Source organism: Nomascus leucogenys, chromosome 13 (assembly GCF_006542625.1).
Source record: "Nomascus leucogenys isolate Asia chromosome 13, Asia_NLE_v1, whole genome shotgun sequence".
Lineage (NCBI taxonomy): Eukaryota > Metazoa > Chordata > Mammalia > Primates > Hylobatidae > Nomascus > Nomascus leucogenys.
The window spans coordinates 36,572,815-36,599,134 of record NC_044393.1 but is presented as its reverse complement, the minus strand read 5'-3'; the positions used below and the strand labels follow the sequence as shown (position 1 = coordinate 36,599,134).

The 26,320-nt window shown below is 47.2% G+C and overlaps 1 protein-coding gene and 1 long non-coding RNA gene across 6 annotated transcripts in view; one reads left to right on the top strand and one right to left on the bottom strand.

Annotated features, from left to right (window-relative positions):
* PANK2 (pantothenate kinase 2) overlaps nt 1-10,225 on the bottom strand; it is a 40,723-nt gene extending 30,498 nt beyond the window's left edge. For 2 of the 5 annotated variants that reach the window (XM_012511990.2, XM_030826335.1), the window contains exon 1: nt 9,239-10,225. In XM_012511990.2, the coding sequence (XP_012367444.2) occupies nt 9,239-10,127 (889 nt within the window). In that variant the 5' untranslated portion in view covers nt 10,128-10,225. Of the gene's footprint in view, nt 1-7,539; nt 7,555-9,238 lie in introns of those variants that run through there. The other 3 variants (XM_030826338.1, XM_030826339.1, XM_030826337.1) reach the window with 3 other exon arrangements.
* Nucleotides 10,141-25,764, top strand: LOC115837983. Its single transcript, XR_004033042.1, has 2 exons — nt 10,141-10,225; nt 25,539-25,764. It is a non-coding gene; the product is annotated as an uncharacterized LOC115837983 (long non-coding RNA).
* Nucleotides 25,765-26,320: the final 556 nt, after the last annotated feature.

Below are 26,320 nucleotides of genomic sequence, written 5' to 3'. Positions count from 1 at the left end.
GGAGGCAGAGGGTGCAGTGAGCCGAGGTCGCACCACTGCACTCCAGCCTATGCAACAGCAAGTCTGTTTCCTAAAACAAACAAAAAAAAAAACACTCAAGACCAGCAAGACTGTTTCCCAAAACAAACAAAACCATGCAAACAAACATTCCTTTAAAAACCCATAAAGCATTCACAAAAATTAACTGCACTAGCTTAAAGAACTTCAAATTCCAAAGAACAAGTCACATTCACTTACTGCAAAACTTCAAAATTAGAAATTAATCCAACAGACAAAGAAATAAATATATCTACTTTGAAATTTTTAAACTATTAACTCTGGGATTAAAAAGGAAATCAAAACAAAATTTATTTTTAAATGAATGACAATGAGAATACAATATATAGAAACCAATAGGATATACCCAAAGTAATACTTAAACAGAAACATCTAGCCTTACATATTTATTAAATATACTCAACAAGAAAGCCTAAGGGCAAGGTAGCTCACGCCTATAATCCCAGCATTTTGGGAGGCCGAGGCGAGTGGATGACCTGAGGTCAGGAGTTCAAGACCAGTCTGGCCAACAGAGCAAAACCCCATCTCTACTAAAAATACAAAAATTAGTCAGGTGTGGTGGTGGGCACCTGTAATCCCAGATACTCGGGAGGCTGAGGCAGGAGAATTGCTTGAACCCGGGAGGCGGAGACTGCAGTTAGCCACGATCATGCCACTGCACTCCAGCCGGGGTGACAGAAAGACTCCATCTCAAAATAAATAAATAATAAAATAAAAAATGGAATCTAGTTGTACAGTAAGATTAATAGGCCATGGCCAAAAGGGATTCTTCTCTGTAACGCAGCGATTGCTTTTACATTAGAAATTCCAATTAGAAAGATGAAGGAAAAAAAGTCATGATTATCTCAACAGATTCCAAAAAATAAAATCCAATATAACCAATTAAAACCAAGAGGATTTTTTTTTTTTGAGATGGAGTCTCGTTCTGTTGCCCAGATGGAGTGCAGTGACAGAACTCAGCTCATTGCAACCTCCGCCTCCCAGTTGTTCAAGCGATTCTCCTGCCTCAGCCTCCCGAGTAGCTGGGATTACAGGCTCGTACCACCAAGCCCAGCTAGTTTTTATATTTTTAGTAGAGACAGTTTCACTATGTTGGCCAAGCTGGTCTTGAACTCGTAACCTCAACTAATCCGCCCACCTCGGCCTCCCAAAGTGCTGGGATTATAGGCATGAGCCACTGCACCCAAGTTTTGTTTTCGTTTTTGTTTTTTTGAGAGACACAGTCTCACTCTGTCATCCAGGCTACAGTACAGTGGTACAATCACCGGGCTCAGGCTCACTGCAGCCTCAACCTCCCTGGCTCAAGTGATCCTCCCACCTCAGCCTCCCAAGTAGCTAGACTACAGGTGCAGGCCACCACAACCAGCTAATTTTTTGTAGAGATGAGGTTTCACCATGTTGCCCAGGCTGGTCTCAAACTCCTGAGCTCAAGCGATCCACCTGCCTCAGCCTCCCAAAGTACTGAGATTACAGACGTGAGCTAACGCACCCAGCCTAGAGCTTTTATTATATCATTCCATTCTTCATCTCACTGATAAGAGAAGGCCCCCGCCTTCTAGTGAGTGAGTCCTGGCCATTAATTTTCAGATATTTCAGTCTATTCACAGCCCTTAACATATTTCCTGATATTAAGACCTCCAAGGTACTCAGTCTAGACAACCTATACTTAGGCCACATTTCAAAACATATGCAAAGCACAAGGTCCCATAATAGGTCTCAACGACTGAAATGCTTTAAGAGTGTGGAAAAACAAACATTTTCCTCTGCTCTCACACCACAACAACGATGAACACAGAAGACTTCTGTGAGCCCATACACAAAGCAAGCAACCAATTCTGCAGCAGACACCAGCTGGGTGCCCTCCAATGCAATTCCAACACTATCTACCTGGAGATAGCATCATATGCCACAGGTTGAGGGCTAAGTCCCTCGAGACTGCTCCTCCACCACACCTCTGCCAGACACCAGTCGCCAATCTGGGCCTCCAGAACTTCTGATCAACTGGCTTCAAGCTGGAGTTTGTGTGACCCCTCTTTGGTTTGGATTAATTTGCTAGACTGGCTCACAGAACCCAAGAAACACATTTACTGGTTTATTATAAAGATATTTCAAAAGATTCAGAGGAAGAGACGCATAGCACACAGTATAGGGGAGGGACACGGAACTTCTGTGCTCTCGGGCACTGCACCCTCCTGGAACCTCTTGTTTGGCCATCCAGAAGCTCTCCAAACCCTGTCCTCCTGGGTTTTTAATGGAGGCTTCGTTAGTAGGTATAATTGATTAAATCACTGGCCACTGGTGATCAACTTAACCTTCAAGCCCCCGCCCCTCCCCAGAGGCTGGGGATGAGTGAAAGTCCCAACCCTCTAATCCTGTCTCGTTCTTTCCATGACCAAGTCCCAGAGGCTTCCAGCCATCAGTTAACTCCTTAGCACACGAAAGGACATCACTGTGGAGTTTCTAAGGATTTTAGGAGTTGTATGCCAGGAAATGGGCAAAAGACCAATTATATATTTCACAACATCACACTTTCCAATGGGAAATACATAGTTCAGTAGGCTGGGCACGGTGGCTCACGCTTGTAACCCCATCACTTCGGGAGGCCGAGGCAGGCAGATCACAAGGTCAGGAGATGGAGACTATCCTGGCTAACATGGTGAAACCCCATCTCTACTAAAAACACACACACAAAAAAAAATTAGCCAGGCGTGGTGGCGGGCACCTGTAGTCCCAGCTACTCAGGAGGCTGAGGCAGAATGGGCGTGAACCCGGGAGAAGGAGCTTGCAGTGAGCCAAGATCACACCACTGCACTCCAGCCTGGGCAACAGAGCAAGACTCCGTCTCAAAAAAAAAAAAAAAAGAAAAAGAAATACACAGTTTACTTTTAAAAGTGTGCTCAATTTTCCAATATTATCAACTACACTTTTACCAGACCACAGATGGTTAATAACATCGCAAATCCATGTCTAGGCTGTTCTAGGAAGCAATATCTTGGCCTAACATTAAAAGATGTACTTTAATAATTATTCTTATTCCCAAAATAGTTTTAAACTCAGGGACTGGATACTTATAAAAGACCACATATATCGTAAAATCAGCAGATTCAACAACAAATTCTACATTCAGGAAATATAAACACATAAAATGTAACAGACTACTAAAAAACTGAGATGGGTTTCATTTTTAGAAAGCAAACTTTAAGCCACAATTTAGAAAAGGAAGTTTTCATATCCCAGTCTTACCTGAACAGTGCCTGAAGATAAAGATACCCCAAATTATGAACCTGAGAAAAGCTCACAAGGCTACAAACTTCAAGTCCAAAAAACATCACTGCTCTTTTAAATAATCAAAATAGCCATTCTTTTCATTGCCTGATGCTCTACAATAGCCTAGTCTATCTTCCTCCTCCTATTTTTTGAAATGTTTTGAGAAAAAAAAAAAAACAGAGACAGGGTCTCCCTCTGTCGCCCAGGCTCGAGTGCAGTGGCATGATCATAGCTCAGTGCAACCTCAATCTTCTGGGCTCAACCAATCCTCCTGTCTCAGCCTCCCAAGTAGCTGGGACTACGATCATGTGCCATGACATTCTGCTAATTTGTTTTTTATTATTTATTTATTTATTTATTTGAGATGGAGTCTCACCCTGTCTCCCAGGCTGGAGTGCAGAGGTGCAATCTCGGCTCACTGCAATTTCCACCTCCTGGGTTCAAGTGATTCTCCTGCCTCAGCCTCCTGAGTAGCTGGGATTACAGGTGTGAGCTACCATGCATGCCCTTTCTATTTTTGGAGAGACAAGGTCTGGCTATGTTGCCCAAGCTGGTCTTGAACTCGTGGTCTCAAGTGATCTTCCCACCTCAGCCTCCTACAGTGCTAGGATTACAGGAATGAGCCTGCATACACAGCCAGCAAAATATTTTTAACAACACATATCTCTTCCTGCTATGGTCTCCCCAGATAGGGGGCAGGGACACCAACACTAAACAACCATATTATCCAACTGCATGATTCTTACACATGGCCCCTAAAGTAATACACTGTACCATTTTACACAGCTGCATAACTGGACGATTTTTAGTCCCTGCTTATTGCTTAGTATTTATTATATATCTAAGAAGACAGGCCATATTTACTTTGGTTCCATTTAAAGTTGATAAATTGGCCAGGCACGGTGGCACACACCTGTAGTCCCAGCTACTCAGGAGGCTGAGGCAGGGGAATCACTTGAACCCGGGAGACAGAAGTTGCAGTGAGCCGAAATCCTGCCACTGCACTCCGGCCTGGGCGACAGAGTAAGACTTCGTCTCAATAAATAAATAAACAAAAAGTTGATAAATCAATAGGTTAAAAAACACCTTCAGGCCAGGTGCGGTGGCTCACACCTGTAATCCCAGCACTTTGGGAGGCTGAGGTGGGCAGATCACCGGAGGTCCGGAGCTCGAGACCAGCCTGATCAACATGGAGAAACCTCGTCTCTACTAAAAATACAAAATTAGCCAGGCGTGGTAGCGCATGCCTGTAATCCCAGCTATTCGGGAGGCTGAGGCAGGAGAATCACTTGAACCTGGGAGGTGGAGGTTGTGGTGAGCCGAGATCACGCCATTGCACTCCAGCCTGGGCAACAAGAGTGAAACTCTGTCTCAAAAAAAAAAAAAAAAGAAAAACAACATATTTTCAGCCAGGCACAGTGGCTCACACCTGTAATCCCTGCACTTTGGGAGGCCGAGGCATATGGATCACCTGAGGTCAGGAGTTCAAGACCAGCCTGACCAACATGGTGAAATCCCATCTCTACTAAATACAAAAAATTAGTCAGGCATGGTGGCACATGCCTGTAATCCCAGCTACTTGGGAGGCTGAGGCAGGAGAATTGCTTGAACCCAGGAAGCGGAGGTTGCAGTGAGCCAAGATTGTGCCACTGCATTCCAGCCTGGGCAACAAGAGTGAAACTCCGTCTTAAAAAAAAAAAAAAAAAAAACCTCCCATCTTGCCTCTCCAAATGGGCCACAAAGCTATAGCAATCTAACATTTTTCCTCAGCTCCCAGGGGTCAATCCGTCCTAATTCCCTGAAGCTGAAATGCTGAGCCTAATAAAGTCAGCCTAACAGGACCCCGGCTCCAGTTCCATACTGCCAACAGCAACGCTCCTCCGAAAGCCAAGAAAAAATGATCCATTTTCTAGGCTGGTGTTGTCAAGCTACACACAAAAGCTTTATTATGAAGGTTAGATTTGTAGAAGTCCAAAATCAACAAACCCCAAAGGTCTCCCTGACATGCTACAACATGCCTTGCGAGTCATCTTCAAAGGATGAGTTTGTCCTCCACACTACTGTGGAGCACTCTGATCACAGGGCTTCCACACCTTCTGCACACCCGCTGCACATATGCTGAACACCTGGAGCCCTTGATAAAAATGTATGTTCTCTTGTTACATGAGTGTCTACATGTGCCAAAATTGTACATTTTACTCTATTTAATTATGCCCCAATAAAATTTAAAATATAATTTTAGACCCCTTTGCAGACCTATAGCATGCAGTGGTAGGTTGGGGGAAAGTTTTAAAAACTTGAGAACCACAGCTCTGGATTACATCACACATACCTTCCCCCACCCCAAAATGTGGACCAAGAACACTGGATCTGAAGTCAAGACACCAGGAATCAAAACCCAACTCCATCACTAACTCACCATGGCCTTGGACAAAAGGACAATTTCACTGAGCCTGTTTTCTCATCTGGAAATTGGGGATAAAAAACACCTACCTCACAGGATAGCTATGAGACTTAACTAAGATGTTTATAAAATACTCAGCATAGTGTCCAAGACAAATAAGCACTCAGAAAATGGTAGCTACATTACCATCATTAGCGTCTTGGTTTCCATCATTTTAAAATCTATCTTTATTTCGTATTTCTTTCAGCCCTGCGAGACATACCTGCCTCCTCACCTGATGCAAAACTTTTGAAGAACTTAAATATACACATGCCTAGCCTCATCGCTAGGGATTCTGATGCAGTAAGTCTGGGACAAGGGCAGGTTTGGGAACTACACTGCTCTAGGAAATGCGTGACAGAACACGACTATAACCAGGACCACAACAATGCCTAAGATAACCTGAATAGCTCCTTTTCAAATGAGTTTCAAATGACAACTAGTATCCATCTACACCTTTAGACAAGTAGTGCAGTATCAGAGTAAGGCTTTTTTTTTTTTTTTTTTTTGAGAGAGTCGCTCTGTCGCCCAGGCTGCAGTGCAGTGGCGCGATCTTAGCTCACTGCAACCTCTGCCTCCCGGGTTCAAGCAATTCTCTGCTTCAGCCTCCCGAGTATCTGGGACTACAGGCACGTGCCACCACACCCGGCTAATTTTTTTGTGTTTTTAGTACAGATAGGGTTTCACCAGAAAGATGGCACCATTCCATACCCAACCCTCCCAACAATAAATACAAAAAGATTTAGTCTTAGTTGAATTCTCTCAGAGATAAGACTGAAGTACACTCTTGGAGGGTTCAGCAGTCAACAAGCTGCTTCTCCATTTTTTTTTTTTTTTTTTTTTTTTGAGGAGTCTCACTGTATCATACAGGCTGAAGTGCACTGGCACAATTTCGGCTCACTGCAACCTCCACCTCCCAGGTTCAAATGCTTCTCCTGCCTCAGCCTCCTGAGTAGCTGGGATTACAGGCATGCACCACCACGGCCCAGCTAATTTTTGTATTTTTAGTAGAGACGGGGTTTCAACATGCTGGCCAGGCTGGTCTCTGGTCTCAAACTCCTGACCTCAGATGATCCACCCGCCTTGGCCTCCCAAAGTGCTGGGATTACAGGCGTGAGCCACTGCGCCCAGCCTGCTTCTCCATCTAACAGGGGCACCCCTAGATAGTACAGAAGAAACAAATAGAAGGAAGAACAATCAGTATCCTGTTTATTCCTTTAGCAGGTCTCATACTGTAAAGATGGGCTTTCATGATTTATCGGCCAGAGAAGATAATGAAGGGAATCACGACAAACATCAAACACCAAAACAAAATATAAATCCTATAGCATGAATATGTGTCTACTTAGTTCCCTAAAAGAAGTTTCAAAACTACCTTAATATAATTCTCCCCACCCAGTGTAAACCAGTTTTTCTGAGTGTGGTCTTTGAGTCACCTGTATCTGAATATGAGGAGCTTAACTGGGCCCACTGAATCTGCACTTTTACCAGGTCATTCTCATGCTCAATATTTGGAAGTACTTCCACAGTATCTAAAAATTTTCGCCTCAAGTCAGTCAGTCTTGAACACAAAAGATCAAACTTATGCTTGGTCTTAGAGCAACGAAGAAACAACTAATAGAACGTAAATAATTCAGAAAAACACAGTGGTCCACAGCAAAAGCTATGAAGCTAGCAATTCTGAGTTTACATTTCTATTTCCCAACGCACTAGCCATTTGACTGGGCAAACGTGTCCCAGTTTTCTCATCTGTAAAATGGACTACCACCTACCTCAGAGCCACGAGGCTAATGAGTTACCAAAGCTCTTAGAGGGCTGCCAGGCAAGGCACAATGGCTCCCGTCTATAATCCCAGCACTTGGGGAGGCCGAAGTGGGAAGATCGCTTGAGACCAGGAGGAATTCAAGACCAGCCTGGGCAACATAAGAGACCCCATCTCTATTTAAAAAATAAAAATTGAAAAATTAGCCTGGCATAGTGGCACGGGCCTTTAGTCCCAGCAATGCAGGAGGCTGAAGCAGGAGGATGGCTTGAGCCCAGGAGGTTAAGGCCACAATGAGCCATGACCATGCCACTGCACTTCAGCCTGGGCAACAGAAAAAGACGCTGTCTCAAACTAAAAAACAAAAAACAAACCAAAAAAACCTTTGTGGCTAATGGCTATATTCTTATTTGCTGAATCTTTGGAATTTACTTCTATTTCCAATGATGTAATACAAAACCATGAAGGATCTCATATTTTGCATTACTTCAAACTCAGGTGCTTCTCAAATAAAAGAAAACTAGGTGACTGACTCTGAAAATGGCACAGGTTAAGAATTGTTTTCCAAATCTGTTGCAAGAAGATGGAAAAAGACAAAAGAACTGAAAACTCCCAAACTTTTCACAGCAAAATAGAACTACATTTAATCATCCATATCAGAGAAGATTCAAAAAAGCAGTTGGGTGACTGGGCTAAGGTACAAAACTATTCAATAAAAATCTCACATCTTGCCATTTTCCCTCCCTCTCACAATCTGCATTTAAACAAGTCAATTTCCTGAAATAGGAATCTGGCAACACCCACCAAAAAGTCCAACCATATGTAAAATGGCATCACACTGTAAAGCTCATATTACAGTATCAGGACAATTGATACTTTCAACAGTAGCAATGGCTGCCAGGCAGCGGTCCTGAATTGAAGACTTGCAAAGGGGAGAAAATACACAACACAGAAAATGAAACCTGATAATAAAATGGGGAAACCGATTCTCTGGGAAGAGCATATGCAACTCCCAAGGCAAATTTCAGAAAGATGTTGTTTCCTCTCAAAACAAGGAGCCTTAATGCCCAGAATGCCACAGTTCTGAATCGTGAGTACCTGCAAATAGAAGGAAAACGGAGGGGATATGTGGGTGAGAGATGACCTGGATTCTCACGGGAAGAAGGGCAGCCACCTTAGAGGTGCACGGAATACAGTTTTAGGCCTGGTGCAACTCAAGGGGCAGTTAAGCATTTTCCAGAAAGCCCGAAATTGACGAATAAAAGGGACTTAAAAGTATTAGAGAGCAGCTCTTTGGAAACCCACGGAAAACAAACATTGCGGATTCAAAGGATTTGGGGGGAGAGGAGGTGGAAATGAGTCAAAAGAAGCCTTCTCGAGGATAAAATCATGTGACCCTCAGGAAAAGAATGCCCAAGGAGCTAAGAAAAGGGAGGACAGGTCCTGGGGAAAAGCCCTCCACTCCAACAAGCGGGAAGTGCATACCAATGGGTGCGGGGGGGCCCCCGAAGGTACCGCTTTCGGAGCACACGAGGCCTCCAGCCGGATGTCAGGCCACGCACCAACGAGGGACCACCGTGCGGGGACAGTGTCCGCGCGCGGGAAAAACGGCGGCGGGGCCGGAAGGGGACAGGGTGGGCCGGAAGGGGGACAGGGCGGGCCGGAAGGGGGGCAGGGCGGGCCGGGAGGGCGCCCCACGGGACACTTACGCGGCCGCTTTTTCCTCAGGCTTTCGACGCGCGGGCGGGAGACCGAGGTGGGGCCGCTGTAGGAGCCCAATCGGTCCCGCCTCGTGCCCTCAGCCGAGGCCCCGACCGCGGGCACCGACGCGCTGCTCGCCCGGCGCCGCAGTGGCTCCCGCCGCCGCCCTTCGGGGCCCCCGGCCGCCTGCTCCCCAGCCGACGGGACGGAGGTGGCGGAGGCCCTGCCGTGGCGCTCCATGGGCGCGCCGAGCCGGCCCGCTCCCATCCGCAGCAGCCACCGCTGCCGCCCCAGCAAGCCCCCCAGCGTCGGACCGCTCCTCGCCTCCTCCGCGACAGTGCAGCCAGAGCAGAGGCGCGCCCTCGGCCGGCCGCCTCTTCCGTTGCGCCAACGCGCAGGAAGCCAATCCGACGAGGCTGGGGACGGCCCGAAGGCCTCGCGTCCAGTCGGCTCCCTAACTCGAGGAGGATTGACCGTGCCTCCGTCCAATGAGAGGCTCCCGTGACGGGGCGGGGAGAGGGTGGTGGAGGAGGGGATCCGGGTTCCGCGGAGGAAGAGAAGGCAGCGTAGCCCAGAAGAGAGTGATGGCGGCGCCGCCCAATAGACGCGTGGGTGGAAGGGCCCGAGCCTCCTCATCCACCCCCTCCATTCGCCCCGCCTTGTGCATGCCTCTGCCCCCGCGGGCCGCAGAACTCTCCTGGGGCGACCCCGAGTCCCACCCCGCTGCTCCGTGCCGTCCTCGCAGCTCGAGCCCTCCTCCAGCCCAGCAGTGCTCCCGCAGCGTCTGGCCGCTGGTCGTCGGCAGACGAAAGGGCTTGAACCGCGGCTGACCTTAGCCTTTGTTCCTCGGCCTGGTTCCGCAGCTGCCGTCGAGGCCGCCAGCCCCTCCCCCAGCATGTTTGGGCTAAGCCGCCTCCTTTCCGCCTGCGTTGGAGAGAGGTACCAGAAGGAATGAAAGGACTGGGGCTTGTCTCCATGGCAACTGAAAGAAAGAGGTGGGTTATAAATCCTTCGCCACCCTCCTGTGGCGAAGGAGGGGAAGTGGGAGCCGGGAAGTAGAGTTGGCCTTTTGCAGGAGAGTCTGGAGCCCCTTTCTGGATGATGCACTCACTGGGGGCATAGAAGGATTTGGCTGCCGCTTTGGAGCATGTTTTTTTTTTTTTTAATCATCTTTCTTTCTCTTTTGGAGAGAAAAATTGGTCACCTCCAGGACTGAGACCCTGACCCTTCCAAGCATCCCCACTACCAAAGGCTGCCCAAGCCCAGAAGGATCCCATCCTGTTCTGTACTGAGGTCACTTCCTCACTCCGTCAAATTTCACTGGACTGTGGGCTAATTAAAAGTGCCTCCCTATTAGCGGGGCGTGGTGGCCCACGCCTATAATCCCAGCTACTTGGGAAGCTGAGGCAGGAAAATCGCTTGAACCCGGGTGGCGGAGGTTGCAGTGACCCAACATTGTGCAACAAGAGCGAAACTCCTTCTCAAAAAAAATAAAAAATAATGCCTCCCTGGGGAGACTGTAATGCCTCTTGGGCAGTGATCCTTATTCCCCTCTCCTATAATGATTGGTTGTAGCAGGCTGAACAAAAAGGTTGAGCTTCACTTGTGCTTGTTGAATAGAATTCTCATGCCCACTCCACGTTAGCTCCCCTCACCGTAGGACTAGCTCTGGAAATTCTAGCTCCTGAAGGAAGCCAACACAGATAGAGCTAAAAGAACCAAAAACAGCCGTAGCTGCTCTTCTAAATCTCAGTGCCTGACATTGCCTCTCTTTCCGCCTCCTCTCTCCACCCCCCAAAAAATGTGGTCCTCCTTGACCTGAGGGAGCTTCCGTCCAAGTCTGTGAGCGCTGATCATCCTGAAGAATCAAAGTATCATCATCCCTTGGCTGGCAAGATGAACTCCAACATCAAAACACTTGAAACAGTAGTATTTTCGCACAATTTGCCCACTGCCTCTACATCTCACTTAGTCCTTGCAGTAACATTTGGATGATGTGGCAACTTATCCAGAAGCACAAAGCCTAAAGAATGACAGAGCCTGGACTCCTGAGAAGTTCAGCTACTGCCCGCCTTATGATAACCAAAAGAAGGCGGCCGGGCGCAGTGGCTCACGCCTGTAATCCCGGCACTTTGGGAGGCCAAGGCATGCGAATCACAAGGTCAGGAGTTCGAGACCAGCCTGGCCAACACTGAAATCTCATCTCTACTAAAAAAACAAACACAAAAATTAGTTGGGCGTGGTGGTGGGCGCCTGTAATCCCAGCTACTTGGGAGGCTGAGGCAGGAGATTCTCTTGAATCCGGTAGGCGGAGGTTGCAGTGAGCCGAGATCATGCCACTGCACTTCAGCCTGGGAGACAGTGAGACTCCGTCTCTAAAAAAAAAAAATGAATGAATAAATAAACAACAAGGCACACCACCAGTTTGAGACCACTTCTACAAAAAAAAAATAAAAAAAAAAATAGGCCAGGCGCAGTGGCTCATGCCTGTAATCGAAGCACTTTGGGAGGCTGAGGCGGGCGGATCACTGGAGGTCAAGAGTTTCAGACCAGCCTGGCCCAACATGGTGAAACCCTATCTCTACTAAAAATACAAAACTTAGCTGGGTGTGGTGGTGCGTGCCTGTAGTCCCACTTACTCCAGAAGCTGAGGCAGAAGAATTGCTTGAACCTGGGATGCAGAGGTTGCAGTGAGCTGAGATTGCACCACTACACTCCAGCCTGGGCAACAGAGTGAGACTCTGCCTCAAAAAAAAAAAAAAAAAAAAAAAGAAAAGAAAATGAAGATGACCAAATAGGCTTCTTAATGGCTAATGATATTCTGTTTCTTTGATCTGGGTGGGGGGTTACATGAGTGTGTTCCCTTTGTATGTTACCAAGACCTTTTGTGCACTTTTTTGGGTATTACACTGAAAGAAAACATTTATTTTTTAAAAACATTGAAAAATTGCCTTGGAGCAGAATAAGGTAAACCTATGATTAAGCTTAGATTTTTTTTTTTTTTTTTTTTTTTTTTCCCGAAAAAAATGAGGCCAGGCGCGGTGGCTCACGCCTTTAATCCCAGCACTTTGGGAGGCCGAGGCGGGCAGGTCACGAGGTCAGGAGATCGAGACCATCCTGGCTAACACGGTGAAATCCCATCTCTACTAAAAATACAAAAAATTAGCCGGGCATGGTGGCAGGCACCTGTAGTCCCAGCTACTCGGGAGGCTGAGGCAGGAGAATGGCATGAACCCGGGAGGCAGAGCTTGCAGTGAGTCGAGGTCACACCACTGCACTCCAGCCTGGGCGACAAAGCAAGACTCATCTCAAAAAAAAAAAGTAAAATGAACGTAACAAGAGGCATCCTTTCTCTGTGATTATTATTAAGTTCTTTATCACTCTCCGGTTATTTACCCCTACAGAGAAGCCAACTTTCTGGTTGTATACACCAGAATAAGTACAAGAGATATGGTAAGCATAGAGCTTCAGAGAAACTAGCCAGATTCTAAAGGAATGACTTGAAAATCGAGAGCCGTTTCAATGACAGAACATCATACAAAATATTCATCTACCACATTTGAGGCCTATTGCTAGGTAAAAACACCAAAACTTCAGCTTAAACAGTAATAAGTATGTATGTATTATCCCAGTTTCTGTGAGGAATTCAGGATTGATAAGCTGGGTGGTTCTGGTTCAGAATCTTTCAGGAGGTTGCAGTCCTCTGAAAGTGTAGTGGGTTGGGGTATCCACTTCCAAGGTGGCTTGCTCATACGGCTGGCAACTTGGTGCTGGCTGTTGGCAGGAGGCCTCAGCTCACAATGCAGGCCTTCATAGGACTACGTGAGTGTCCTTTCAACATGGCAGCAGGCTTTCCCTGGAGCTAGTGACGGATGAGAAAACAAGACAAATCGCAATGTCTTTTATGACCTAGGCTGGGAAGTTACACTCCATCATTTATGCAATATCCTGTTATCACACAGGTCATCCCTATTCAGTGTGGGTTGGTACTACACAAGGACATGAATATCAGGAGGAAGAGAATCTCTGGAGGCCATCTTGGAGCCCATAGTCCACCCTCTGCCCCCTAATGATTCACATCTTCGTCTGTTCCTACTCTCTAAGAGCCAGGAGACAGACTTCCGTTGAGCTTTCTTGCAGCTAAAGTAGAGCATCATTAGGAGTAAAAATTAAGATATCATCACAAAGGCCAGGCACGGTGGCTCACGCCTGTAATCCCAACACTTTGGGAGGCCAAGGTGGGCGGATCACCTGAGGTCAGGAATTTGAGACATGCCTGGCCAACATGGTGAAACCCTGTCTCCACTAAAAATACAAAAATTAGCCTGGTGTGTTGGCGGGCACCTGTAATCCCAGCTACTTAGGAGGCTGAGCCAGGAGAATCACTTGAAACCAGAGGCGGAGGTTGCAGTGAGCCAAGATGGCACCACACTGAACTTGAGCCTGGGTGACAGAGCAAGACTCCGTCTCAAAAAAAAAAAAGATATCACAAGATTGCCAGGCACAGAGGCTTAAACACCAACTTCTTTCCCCTGTCATTGTGCTTCATCGGTGCCGAGGACATGAGGGGTGTAGATCAGGCCTGTTTCAAACATACAAGGCCTTTTGGCCAGAGTGTAATGGTGTGAGGACTTGGGAAGACCTTACCTACTTAACTGTCTCTCTCAAAGGACAAAGGTATGAGGGGGTTAAAAAAAAAAGGCAAAGCTATGAAGAACATGAAGTTCTTAAGCCCATGGACACTCTTCCAAGGTCTGGCCTGTATCCCAGAGTCCACTGCTGAAAAGGGGCACAGATGTGTGTTATATGCGCACATACATACGCATAGTATAGCTAGCATATGGCATTCTGGTGGCCTCGACGGAGCTCACAGGCAATAGGAAAGCATTGACTGCTTTCACAAAGTCTCCACTTGTCTCAGGAAAATAGAGAAAATTGAAGATGAAATACAATGAGTTTAGGACAACTCAGTTTCCTAAATATGGAAGATCCTGTCCCTTCCCAAGTATTGAAAGAGATGAAAATTTTCCCTTAGTTTTCAAGCCCAAAGTCTATCTTATCTTTGACTAAATAGCCCTGATTTGGATACTGTTAACTTGCTGGTAACTACTAATAGTCTAGTGCTTTTACTTTATTTTATTTTATTTTTTTTTTTGAGACGGAGTCTCTGTGGCCCAGGCTGGAGTGCAATGGCCCTATCTCGGCTCACTGCAACCTCTGCTTCCCGGGTTCAAGCGATTCTCCTTACTGAGCCTCCCGAGTAGCTGGGAGTACAGGCGCACACCACCATGCCCGGCTAATTTTTGTACTTTTAGTAGAGATGGGGTTTTGCTACGTTGGCCAGGATGGTCTCGAACTCCAACTCAGGTGATCCACCCGCCTTGGCCTCCCAAAGTGCTGGAATTACCAGGATGAGCCACTGCACACAGCCTATTTTTTTTTTTTTTGAGACAGAGTCTTTCTCTGTCCCCCAGGCTGGACTGCACTGGCACGATCTCGGCTCACTGCAAGCTCCACCTCCCGGGTTCACGCCATCCTCCTGCCTCAGCCTCCCAAGTAGCTGGGATTACAGGTGCCCGCCACCACGCCCGGCTAATTTTTTGTATTTTTAGTAGAGACGGGGTTTCACCGTGTTAGCCAGGATGGTCTCGATCTTCTGACCTCGTGATCCGCCCGCCTCGGCCTCCCAAAGTGCTGGGATTACAGGCTTGAGCCACCGCGCCCGGCCAGCCTATTTTTTTTTTAAGAGACATGTTCTTGGGACCAGGCATGATGGCCCTTGCTTAATCCCAGCACTTTGGGAGGCCAAGGCAGGTGGATCACATGAGTCCAGGAGTTAGAGACCAGCCTGGGCAACATAGCAAAACCCCATCTCTACAAAAATACAAAAATTAGCCAGGCGTGGTGGCACATGCCTGTGGTCCCAGCTACTCAGGAGGCTGAGGTGGGAGGATTGCCTGAACCGGGGAGGAGAAGGTTGCAGTGAACCAAGATCACACCACTGCACTCAGCCTGGACCACAGAGCGAGACCCTGTCTCAAAAAAAAAAAAAAAAAAAGGATCTCACTCTCAGGCTGGAGTGCAGTGGCATGATCATAGCTCCTGGCAGCCTCCAACTCCTGGGCTCAAGCGAACTCATGGCTTCAGCCTCCCAAGTAGCCAAGACTGTAGGCATAAGTCGGCACATCCGACTCAAGTCTAGTGCTTTAATAGTTGTTACTCAGAAAAGCAAATACATTTGAGAAATACAGGTAAAGTTAAGTGCTACTTAAAACTTTTAATATATTAACGGGCATAATGAGTCTCCAAGGGGAGCCTGGGTATGTAGCTATCTTCTAAATGTAGTTGACCATGGAACCCTTTTTTCACAGAACAGCTTATTCCTCAGAACATAGAAATCCATCTCAGCAGAAGTTATTTGCAACTCTGTTATATTGAAGGCAATGAAGATCTGGTTCTTTCTACTTTGAAAGCTTGATGTATTATTTTCACTCCCAAACAAACCTGTTTGTAAAAGCATCTCTCTCCCAAAAATAAGTGTCTTCATTTCTCAAACAGTTCCACTTCCCCACTTTCCTTAGTTCTCCTAATGGTACTGCCATTTCTGTTGCTGAGTAACTTGATTCTTCCCCCTCATTTGCCCCTTTCCTTGAATCCAGCACTGTTCAAGAGAAACATAATGCAAACTACATGTGTAACTTAAAATTTTCTAGCAGCCACATTTTAAAAAGTAAAAAAAAATTTTAATATTATGTTTTATTTAACCCAATATATCCAAAATATTATCATTTCTACATGTGGCACTAGTCACATTTCAAGTAGTCAATAAATAGCCACAAGTGCCGGGCGTGGTGGCTCATACCTGTAATCCCAGCACTTTGGGAGGCCGAGGCGGGTAGATTATGAGGTCAGGGGATCAAGACCATCCTGGCTAACATGGTGAAACTCCGTCTCTACTAAAAATACAAAAAATTGGCCGGGCATGGTGGCGGGCGCCTGTAGTCCCAGCTGCTCGGGAGGCTGAGGCAGGAGAATGGCGTGAACCCAGGAAGCGGAGCTTGCAGTGAGCCGAGCTCCAGCCTGGGCGACAGAGCAAGACTCCGTCTCAAAAAAAAAGAAAAAACAAATAGCCACAAGTGTCTAGTGGCTATCACAAACAGAAAGCTCTAATTAGTAATTTGTTTCAATGGCCTCCTAAGAGTTTGTTCTGCCTCTAGTCTCTACTCTCCAGGCCCATAGCTCGCAGGGTAATCTTATTAAAGCATTCTCCTGTTTATAATCTCGCCTATGTTAAAAAGGTTATGGTGGCTTCTTTGCCTACATAATGAAGTTCAAACAACTTGACGTCCAAGGAGCTCCACCATTTGGTATCTTCCCACTTTTTCTTTTCTTTTTTTTTTTTTTTGGAGACAGAGTCTCTGTTGCCCAGGCTGGAGTGCAGTGGAGCAATCTTGGCTCACTGCAAGCTCCACCTCCCGGGTTCATGCCATTCTCCTGCCTCAGCCCCCTGAGTAGCTGGGACTACAGGCCCCTGCCACAACACCCGGCTAATTTTTTGTATTTTTTAGTAGAGACAGGGTTTCACCATGTCAGCCAGAATGGTCTCAATCTCCTGACTTCATGATCCGCCCGCCTTGGCCTCCCAAAGTGCTAGGATTACAGGCGTGAGCCACCGCGCCCAGCATCTTCCCACTTTTTCTCATTATTATGCTTGCATAACTGTTCTAACAAAACAAATCTCACATTTCTCTAGATAAGCTTTATTCTTACCCAGCTTTGGCTCATCATCTCTAAATCTCTACATCTCTTTTTTTTCTTTTGAGGCGGAGTTTTGCTCTTGTTGCCCAGGCTGGAATGCAATGGCACTATCTCAGCTCACCGCAACCTCTGCCTCCTGGGTTCAAGCGATTCTCCTGCCTCAGCCTCCCGAGTAACTGGGATTACAGGCATGCACCACCACACCCAGCTAATTTTTGTATTTTTAGTAGAGATGGGGTTTCTCCACGTTAGTCAGGCTGGTCTTGAACTCCCGACCACAGGTGATCTGCCTGCCTCAGCCTCCCAAAGGGCATCTCTACATCTCTACATAAAATTTCTTGCCGCCACATTTCTGCTTATCAAAATTCAATCCAACTTCTATGGCATGGCCCAAATGATACCTCCTCCTTAAGGTCTTCATTGATTACCACAGTTCACTGTAAACCTGATCTCTTTTTTTTTTTTTTTTTTTTTTGGAGACAGAGTCTGTCTCCATTGCCCAGGCTGGAGTGCACTGGCACGATCTCAGCTCACTCCATCCTCCATCTCCTGGGTTCAAGTGATTCTCCTGCCTCAGCCTCCCGAGTAGCTGGGACTACAGGTGCATGCCACCACACCCAGCAAATTTTTGTATTTTTTAGTAGAAACAGGGTTTTACCAGTCTGGTCTTGAACTCCTAAGCTCACCTTAGGTGATCCACCCACCTCAGCCTCCCACAGTGCTGGGATTACAGGCGTGAGCCTCTGCACCCGGCCAAACCTGATCTTTTATCTTTTTTTTTTTTTTTTTTGAGACGTAGTCTTCCTCTGTCGCCCAGGCTGGAGTGCAGTGGCATGATCTTGGCTCACTGCAAGCCCCACCTCCCAGGTTCACGCCATTCTCCTGCCTCAGCCTCCCGAGTAGCTGGGACTACAGGCGCCTGCCACCACACCCGGCTAACTTTTTTTTGTATATTTAGTAGAGATGGGGTTTCACTGTGTTAGCCAGGATGGTCTTGATCTCCTGACCTCGTGATCCGCCCACCTCGGCCTCCCAAAGTGCTGGGATTACAGGCGTGAGCCACCATGCCCGGCCCTTTTTTTTTTTTTTTTTTTTTGAGACAGGGTCTGGCTCAGTCACCCAAGCTGGAGTGCGGTGACGCAATCATGGCTCACTACAACCTCCACCTCCCCGGCTCAAGCAGTCCTCCCACCTCAACCACTCAAGTAGCTGGGACTACAGGTCCACACCACTATACCTGGCTAATTTTGTATTTTTTGAAGAGGCAGGGTTTTACAACTTTGCCCAGGCTGGTCTGAAACTCCTGAGCTCAAGTGATCCGCCCCCCTCAGCCTCCTAAAGTGCTGGGATTGTGGTGTGAGCCACCTTGCCCAGCCTTATGTCACTCTCAGTGGCATTTCTCATACTTCCTGGTCTTAAGATTCTTGGTGTACACGTTGTATAATCCCAACTAGATATGAGAGCTATCAGATTAAGACTTTGCATCTTTATATCCCCCAGTGCCTTTCAGAGTGTGAGTGCCCACATGTGCACACACACCATGTGCTAAGGAATGATTGCAGTGACAATACCAAGTTTAGGATCCCTTAAAATACCTGCATCTTAGGCAGAGGTTGCATTGAGCTGAGATCATGCCACTGCATTCAGCCTGGGTGACAGAGTGAGACTCTATCTTCAAAAAAAAAAATCAGGCCGGGTGCGGTGGCTCACGTCTGTAATCCCAGCACATTGGAAGGCCAAGGTGGGTGGATCACAAGGTCAGGAGTTCAAGACCAGCCTGGCCAACTTGGTGAAACCCTGTCTCTACTAAAAATACAAAAAAAATTAGCCAGGCATGGCGGCGGGCGCCTGTAATCCCAGCTACTCAGGAGGCTGAGGCAGAGAATTGCTTGAACCTGGGAGGTGGAGGTTGCAGTGAGCCGAGATCACGCCACTACACTCCAGCCTGGGTGATAAAGCGAGACTCTGTCTCAGAAAAAAAAAAAAAAAAAAAAAAAAAAAACTACATCTTTGTAGTGGACATATTTGACATCTACCCAACTTACAACCATTCCTCCTATAGATCATAGATTAGGCCCCAACAGCCATGTTTGTACCTCCTAACCACACCACCTTGGAATAGAGACTGACTTCTCAAAGTGTGATGCCACATTCCTCGTGGGGGCAAAGAAGCAGAAAAAGTTGGTTTGCGACTGGGCACGGTGGCTCACGCCTGTAATCCCAGCACTTTGGGAAGCCGAGGCAGACGGATCACATGAGGTCAGGAGTTCGAAACCAGCCTGGCCAACATGGCAAAACCCCGTCTCTACTAAAAATACAAAAAATTAGCTGGGTATGGTGGAGGGAGCTACTCAGGAGGCTGAGGCAGGAGAATTGCCTGAACCCAGGAGACGGAGGTTGAAATGAGCCGAGATCGCACTACTGCACTCCAGCCTGGGTGACAGTGCAAAACTCCACCCAAAAAAAAAAAGGTTGGTTTGCACAGAGATCCAAGAGTGAACAGATGAACAGAACAGAAAAAGCGCTTTGCCAGCTCTCCCAGTCCTGCCTGTTTCTGTCCATTCCCTAGGCTGAATACATTCCTGTCTGGGTTCCATATGTTTCCGCCCTGCAACATTAAACTAAATTTATTAAGTCTCCCACCCCATATTTTAATCTAGCTTACATTGTCTTCTATTACTTGGAACCAAGAGTCTTTTTTTTTTTTTTTTTTTGAGACGGAGTCTTGCTCTTTCGCCCAAGCTGGAGTGCAGTGGCACTATCTCGGCTCACTGCAAGCTCCGCCTCCCGGGTTCACGCCATTCTCCTGCCTCAGCCTCCTGAGTAGCTGGGACTACAGGCACCCGCCACCATGCCCAGCTAATTTTTTTTTTGTATTTTTTTAGTAGAGATGGGGTTTCACTGTTGTTAGCCAGGATGGTCTCGATCTCCTGACCTTGTGATCCACCCGCCTCAGCCTCCCAAAGTGCTGGGATTACAGGCGTGAGCCACCGTGCCCAGCTGGAACCAAGAGTCTTAATTAAACAATCATGATGGAGACCAAGCCCACATTTTTAAGGCCACCTAATCCTGGCCTCTCCATGATCCAATAACCTGAGTTACAGCTTTCCTACCATAAGGACTTAGAGCTAATTTCTTAAAGCCTGTAGTGGAGGCTGAGGCGAGAGGATTGAGACTGAGGTGAGACAAGGAGTTTGAGTTCAGCCTAGGCAACATAGCAAGACCCAGTCTCTTAAGTAAATTTTTTAAAAAATCAATTTAGTTTCCAAATGAGATCAACATATTAACATATTATATTTGATTACTTTGCCTTTTTTTTTTTGAGGTGGAGTTTCGCTCTTGTTGCCCAGGATGAAGTACAATGGTGCAATCTCAGCTCACCACAACTTCCGCCTCCCAGGTTCAAGTGATTCTTCTGCCTCAGTCTCCTGAGTAGCTGAGATTACAGGCATGCACCACCACACCCGGCTAATTTTGTATTTTTATTAGAGATGGGGTTTCTCCATGTTGGTCAGGCTGATCTCGAACTCCCAACCTCAGGTGATCCGCCTGTCTCAGCCTCCCAAAATGCTGGGATTACAGGCATGAGCCACCGTGCCCGGCCCAGGTTTGATTTCTTTAAAAGAATTCTTCACAGGTGCTGTTTACCTTTTTAAACATTATTTTTCTATTTTTGTTTTGTTTTTGAGATAGGGTCTCACCCTGTCACCCAAGCAAGAGTGCAGTGGTGCAGTCACAGCTTACTGCAGCCTCAAACCCCTGGGCTCAAGCAATTCTCCCACTTCAGCCTCCCAAGTACCTGGGGGTACAGGTGTGCACCACCACGCCCAGCTAATTTTTTTTTCTTTTAGAGACAAGGGTCTCACTATGTTGCCCAGGCTGGTCTCAAACTCCTGGTCTCAAGCGATCCTCCCACCTTGGCCTCCCAAAGTGGCTCCCACTTATAAGTGAAAACGTTACAGGTGTGAGCCACCGTGTCTCACTATTTACTTTTTATTCATCTCATCAAGAGAAGAGAAATTCATAACATTAACTACTTACGTTAGGGGCTACAGCCCCTAACTTAATTTTGTAATCAGGTAGTTTCCTCTATGCTTGGTTAACTGGAATTTTGTGTGTGTGTGTGTGTGTGTGTGTGTGACAGAGTCTCACTCTGTCGCCCAGGCTGGAGTGCAGTGACACAACCTCAGCTTACTGCAACTTCCTCCTCCCGGGTTCAAGGGATTCTCCTGCCTCGGCCTCCTGAGTAGATGGGATTACGGCTGTGCACCACGACACCCGACTACTTTTCTTTTGTATTCTTAGTAGATATGGGGTTTCGACATGTTGGCCAGTCTAGTCTTGAACTCCTGACCTCAAGTGATCTGCCTGCCTGGGCTCCCAAAGTGCTGGGATTATAGGTGTGAGCCACCGCACCCAGCCTAACTGGAATATTTCTATAAAGAATCTCCCTCATCAACTCTTTGTTATTCTGAAGTACCTCAACCTCAGCCTCCAGAGGAGCTGGAACTACTCAAATAGAAAAGGCAGGATCAATTCTTTCCCTTTACTGACCAGTTTTCAGAATGAGTTGGTTTCCTGGGGCATCCTCTGGAGGTCAACAATGAATTCTTTTTAGTATTATCATGAACTCATGGATTTTTTTTTTTTTTTTTTAAGACGGTCTCACTCTGTCGCCCAGGCTGGAGTGCAGTGGTGTGATCTCGGCTCACTGCAACCTCCGCCTTCTGGGTTCAAGCGATTCTCCTGCCTCGGCCTCCTGAGTAACTGGGACTACAGGCACGCGCCACCATGCCCAGCTAATTTTTTCTATTTTAGTAGAGAGGAGGTTTCACCATGTTGCCCCGGGTGGTCTCAAACTCCTGAGCTCATAGAATCCACCCGCCTTGGCCTCCCAAAGTGCTGGGATTACAGGCGTGTGCCACCGTGCCCAGCGGTTTGGTTTTGTTTTGTTTTGTTTGAGACGGAGTCTCACACTGTTTCCGGGGCTGGTGTGCACTGGCATGATCTTGGCTCGCCGCAACCTCTACCTCCCGGGTTCAAGCGATTCTCCTTCCTCAGCCTCCTGAGTAGCTGGGACTACAGGCGCGTGCCACCACGTCCAGCTTATTTTTGTTTTTTGTTTTGTTTTGTTTTGTTTTTTGGAGACAGAGTCTCTGTCGCCCAGGCTGGAGTGCAGTGACGCGATGTCGGCTCACTGCAAGCTCCGCCTCCCAGGTTCACGCCATTCTTCTGCCTCAGCCTCCCGAGTAGCTGGGACTACAGGCTACCTGCCACGGTGCCTGGCTAATTTTTTGTATTTTTTTTAGTAGAGTCGGAGTTTCACCGTGTTAGCCAGGATGGTCTCAATCTCCTGACCTGGTGATCCGCCCGCCTCAGCCTCCTAAAGTGCTGGGATTACAGGCATGAGACACCGCACCCGGCCTGTATTTTTTTTTCTTAGTAGAGACGGGGTTTCACTATGTTGGCCAGGCTGGTCTCAAACTCCTGACCTCGTGATCCACCTGCCTTGGCCTCCCAAAGCACTGGGATTACAGGCGTGAGCCACTGCGCCCAGCCAACTCATGGATTTTAAAAGCCTATTTGATGAGTTTCAGTCCACTGGAGTCAGGTCTTTTTTTTTTTGGAAGTGGTGTGATCTTGGCTCACTGCAACCTCTGCCTCCCACATTCAAGCGATTCTCCTGCCTCAGCCTCCCGAGTAGCTGGGACTACAGGTGCGTACCACCATGCCCAGCCAATTTTTTTTGTATTTTTAGTACAAAAATACAAGACGGGGTTTCCCCATGTTGGCCAGGATGGTCTTGATCTCCTGAGATAATCCGCCCGCCCTGGCCTCCCAAAGTGCTGGGATTACAGGCATGAGCCACCGCCCAGCCCAAAGATTCTATATTATATATACAGTTTTCCACTTTTTTTTTCCTCTTAGCAAAACTCATGGAGTTCACTCCATAGCAGTATAGAGATACTCATTTCTATTCACAGCTGCATAGCACTCCAATGTAGATATACCTTGGTTTATTGCCAGTGTCCTGTAGATGGACACCTGAGTTATTTCCAGGCTTTTGCTATTTACAAAGTGTGCTATAATGACTAGCCTTGTACATATATATTTTTGCCAATGTTATCTTTGGCTTAGACTACTATAAATGGAATTGCTGGGTCAAAAAACACATGCATATGTCATTTTGTAGGACAGAATCAAATTCCCCTCCTGAAGAAGCAGCTGCTATAATGGTGCTTCCAGTGGTCCCTACTTCTGGGTAAATTGCCCCTTGACTGCAATTTACAGAAGTGATGGGACTGGATGCATAGGCTCATGCCTGTAATCCTAGCACTTTGGGAGGCTGAGGCAGGAGGATCACTTGAGCCCAGCAGTCTGAGACTAACATAGGCAACACAGTGAGACCTCATCTCTACTAAAAATTCTTAAAGTTAGCCAGGCATGGTAGCATGTGCCTCTGGTCCCAGCAACTCAGGAGGCAGAAGTGGCAGGATTGCTTGAGCCCAGGAGTTTGAGGCTGCAGTGAGCCATTCTACTCTACTGTACTCCAACCTGGGCCATAGAGCGTGCCCTTGTCTTAAAAAAGGGATGTCACTTTCAAGATTAAGTACCAAAGGACTGTGACTTCTGTTTTGCTCTCACACATTCTCTGTCTGAGAGCTGGGAGCTTGTCTTTAAGTAGAAACCCACCCATCCCCAGGGAGAAGGCAGGAGGGAAAAGGAGGAGAGGTCACAGACAAGCCCCCTGACTCTGTTAATCTTCACTGCAGTAGCTTCTCATTACAAGCAGGCATCTGGCCATTGTAGACCATTATAACTGTAGTTCTAGAAGTAATAATAGCAGATTTACTGTACAGAAGTGTCCACGGGCTCACAATTCTAAGGACATCATCATGACAGCAAGTAGGAAAAAAAATTAAAGTAATTCTTTCACCAATTACCAGTTTCTCTCTTCTCCAATTCCTTTGGATACGCCTCCTGCAAGAAGCCGATTTCCAGCTGTATGTGATAATGAAGGGGTTTTTCTTTCTTATGTTAAATACAAGCAAAGTGATTAACTGGAAGATAGCGTCTGATTGCGAGGAAATCAGTGATTCAGATGGTGTGGGAATGGCACCTGGGGATGGGGGAGGAGGGACGGAGATGGAGGAAGCTGGTGCAGCCTAGCCTGCCTTGTGCCAAGGACACCCAAGGGCGGAGGGACTGAGCTCTGGGGGAGGACGGATTTGACATAACTGGTCCAGCCTCACAGTTTACAGGTCCTGGAGGGTGAGGAAAGTGGGAGCTGGCTGCAGACGCAGGACAAGAACCCAGGGCTTCCCTTCTTCATTTTGCCTGCCCTGCCACTTCCTCCCCCCACTTCCACCCTTCCTACCCCTCCACCTCCCTTGTGCCTTTTACTGCCTTTTACAGCATTTACATTATACTTCGGTAAAAAGTTGTGGGTTTTTTTTTTTTTTTTAATAAAAAACAGCACTGAAGAAGTAGAAGGAAGATATTCAGGGTTTTTATTTTTATTTTTTGAGTCTGGGTCTCGCTCTGTCACCCAGGCTGGAGTACAGTGGTGAGATCATAGCTTACTGTAGCCTCAACCTCCTGGGCTCAAAGATCCTCACACCTCAGCCTTCCAAGTAGTTGAGACTACAAGCGCATATCATCATGCCTGGCTAAATTAATTATTTTATTTTAAGAGATGTGGTCTAGCTATGTTACCCAGGCTGGTCTCGAACTCCTGGCTTCCAGCAATCCTCCCACCTCAGTCTCCTGAATCACTGGGATTACAGGCTGGGGCCATCATGCCCAGCTCTAGGTTTTTAAAATGTAGGCAAGGAGATCAGCATTTACACAAAAGCAGGGTTTGATTTTAGGAAGCTTAATAAAGAGAGGGGTCTAATCAGGATTTCCTGTAGGATCTGGGCTTTAAGTTAGGCCTTAAAGAACAAAGAATGTTTGTGGGAGTAGTAAGCAATGACTTGGAGCAGAGTCCTCTAGCCATCGGGCTCACCCTCACAGGCAGGCACCACTGACCCCAGGGGGTGTAGGCAGCTGGAGGAAGTGCTGCGTGTCTCCCATTCCAGCGATGGCGGCCCCTCTCAGAGTCAATACCCTTCCTTCCAAGAGACTGAACATACAACCGGACAATGGCCAGGCCACATATGACAATAGACTCTGACCAGAAACCCATAACCAGCCTGGGAAGCCAAGGAAGCCAAACCACAGCCTCAGCAGCAATCGGACCCAGAACAGTCTGAACTTAGTGGCTGCCAGCTTCTTCCCAATCCCCAGCCACCACACCCCCTCTTCCAACTCCAGACCAACCAGAGAAAGCCAAATATACCCCCCCAACCAACGAAAGATGCCCCTCCACAGTTAGTCCACTCTGTCCCCATGCCAACAGTCTCCAATCACAGCACACCCAAAGCCTTCCCTTTTTTTCCACTATAATGTTTCCCAGTCCCTGCCTGCCTTTGACCCCTGCCAAATGCAAGCAATCATGGCTGACTCCTTTGCAAACTTTGACTAAATGGCCTCTCTGCTCTTGTTTAGGTGGTTTGTATTTCCACATCTCCAACAGGGAGTCTGGACACAAACTGACAATACTCGTGAAATCAACACCCAGATGAGGAGGTAGACCAGCACTCCAGGATGCCCCTCCCCAGTATCCCTCCCCTGTTAACCGTTCCCCTAGCCTCTAACACCATGGATCAGTTTTGCTTATTTCTGTACTTTTTGTAGGAATAGAATCATACAATGAATTCTCTCTTGATGGTGAGGACTCTGACCTCTTTTGCTTGACCTCATGTCTGTGAAATTTATCCATGTTGCTGCGCATAGTGATATTTTCATTCATATTCGTTACTGTACCGTAGTATTCGACCCTGTGGCTTCACTGCAACTTCAACTGTGGATGGACATTGGGTTGGTGGATGGACATTTGGGTTGTTTCAAGTTTGGGGCTACAGTCAGTGTGGTGGTTAGAAACATTCTTGCCAACGTCTTGGTGGACGTAGCTTTCTGTGGTGTACACACCCAGGAGTGGAACTGCTGGATCACAGTTTATATGTATGTTCAGCTTTTGGTAGATACTGCCAGTTTTCCAACAGGGTGACACCAGCTTGGTCCATTCAGGCTACAATGAAACACCTTAGCCTGGGTAATTTGTAAACAACAAAAAATTATTTCTCACAGTTCTAGAGGCTGGGAAGTCCAAGATCAAGGTGCCAGCAGATCCAGTGTCCAGGGCGGGCTCTCTGCTTCAGAGATACAGTGCCTTCTCACTGCATCCACACATGGTAGAAGGGACAGAAGGGCTCCCTCAAGCCTCTTTT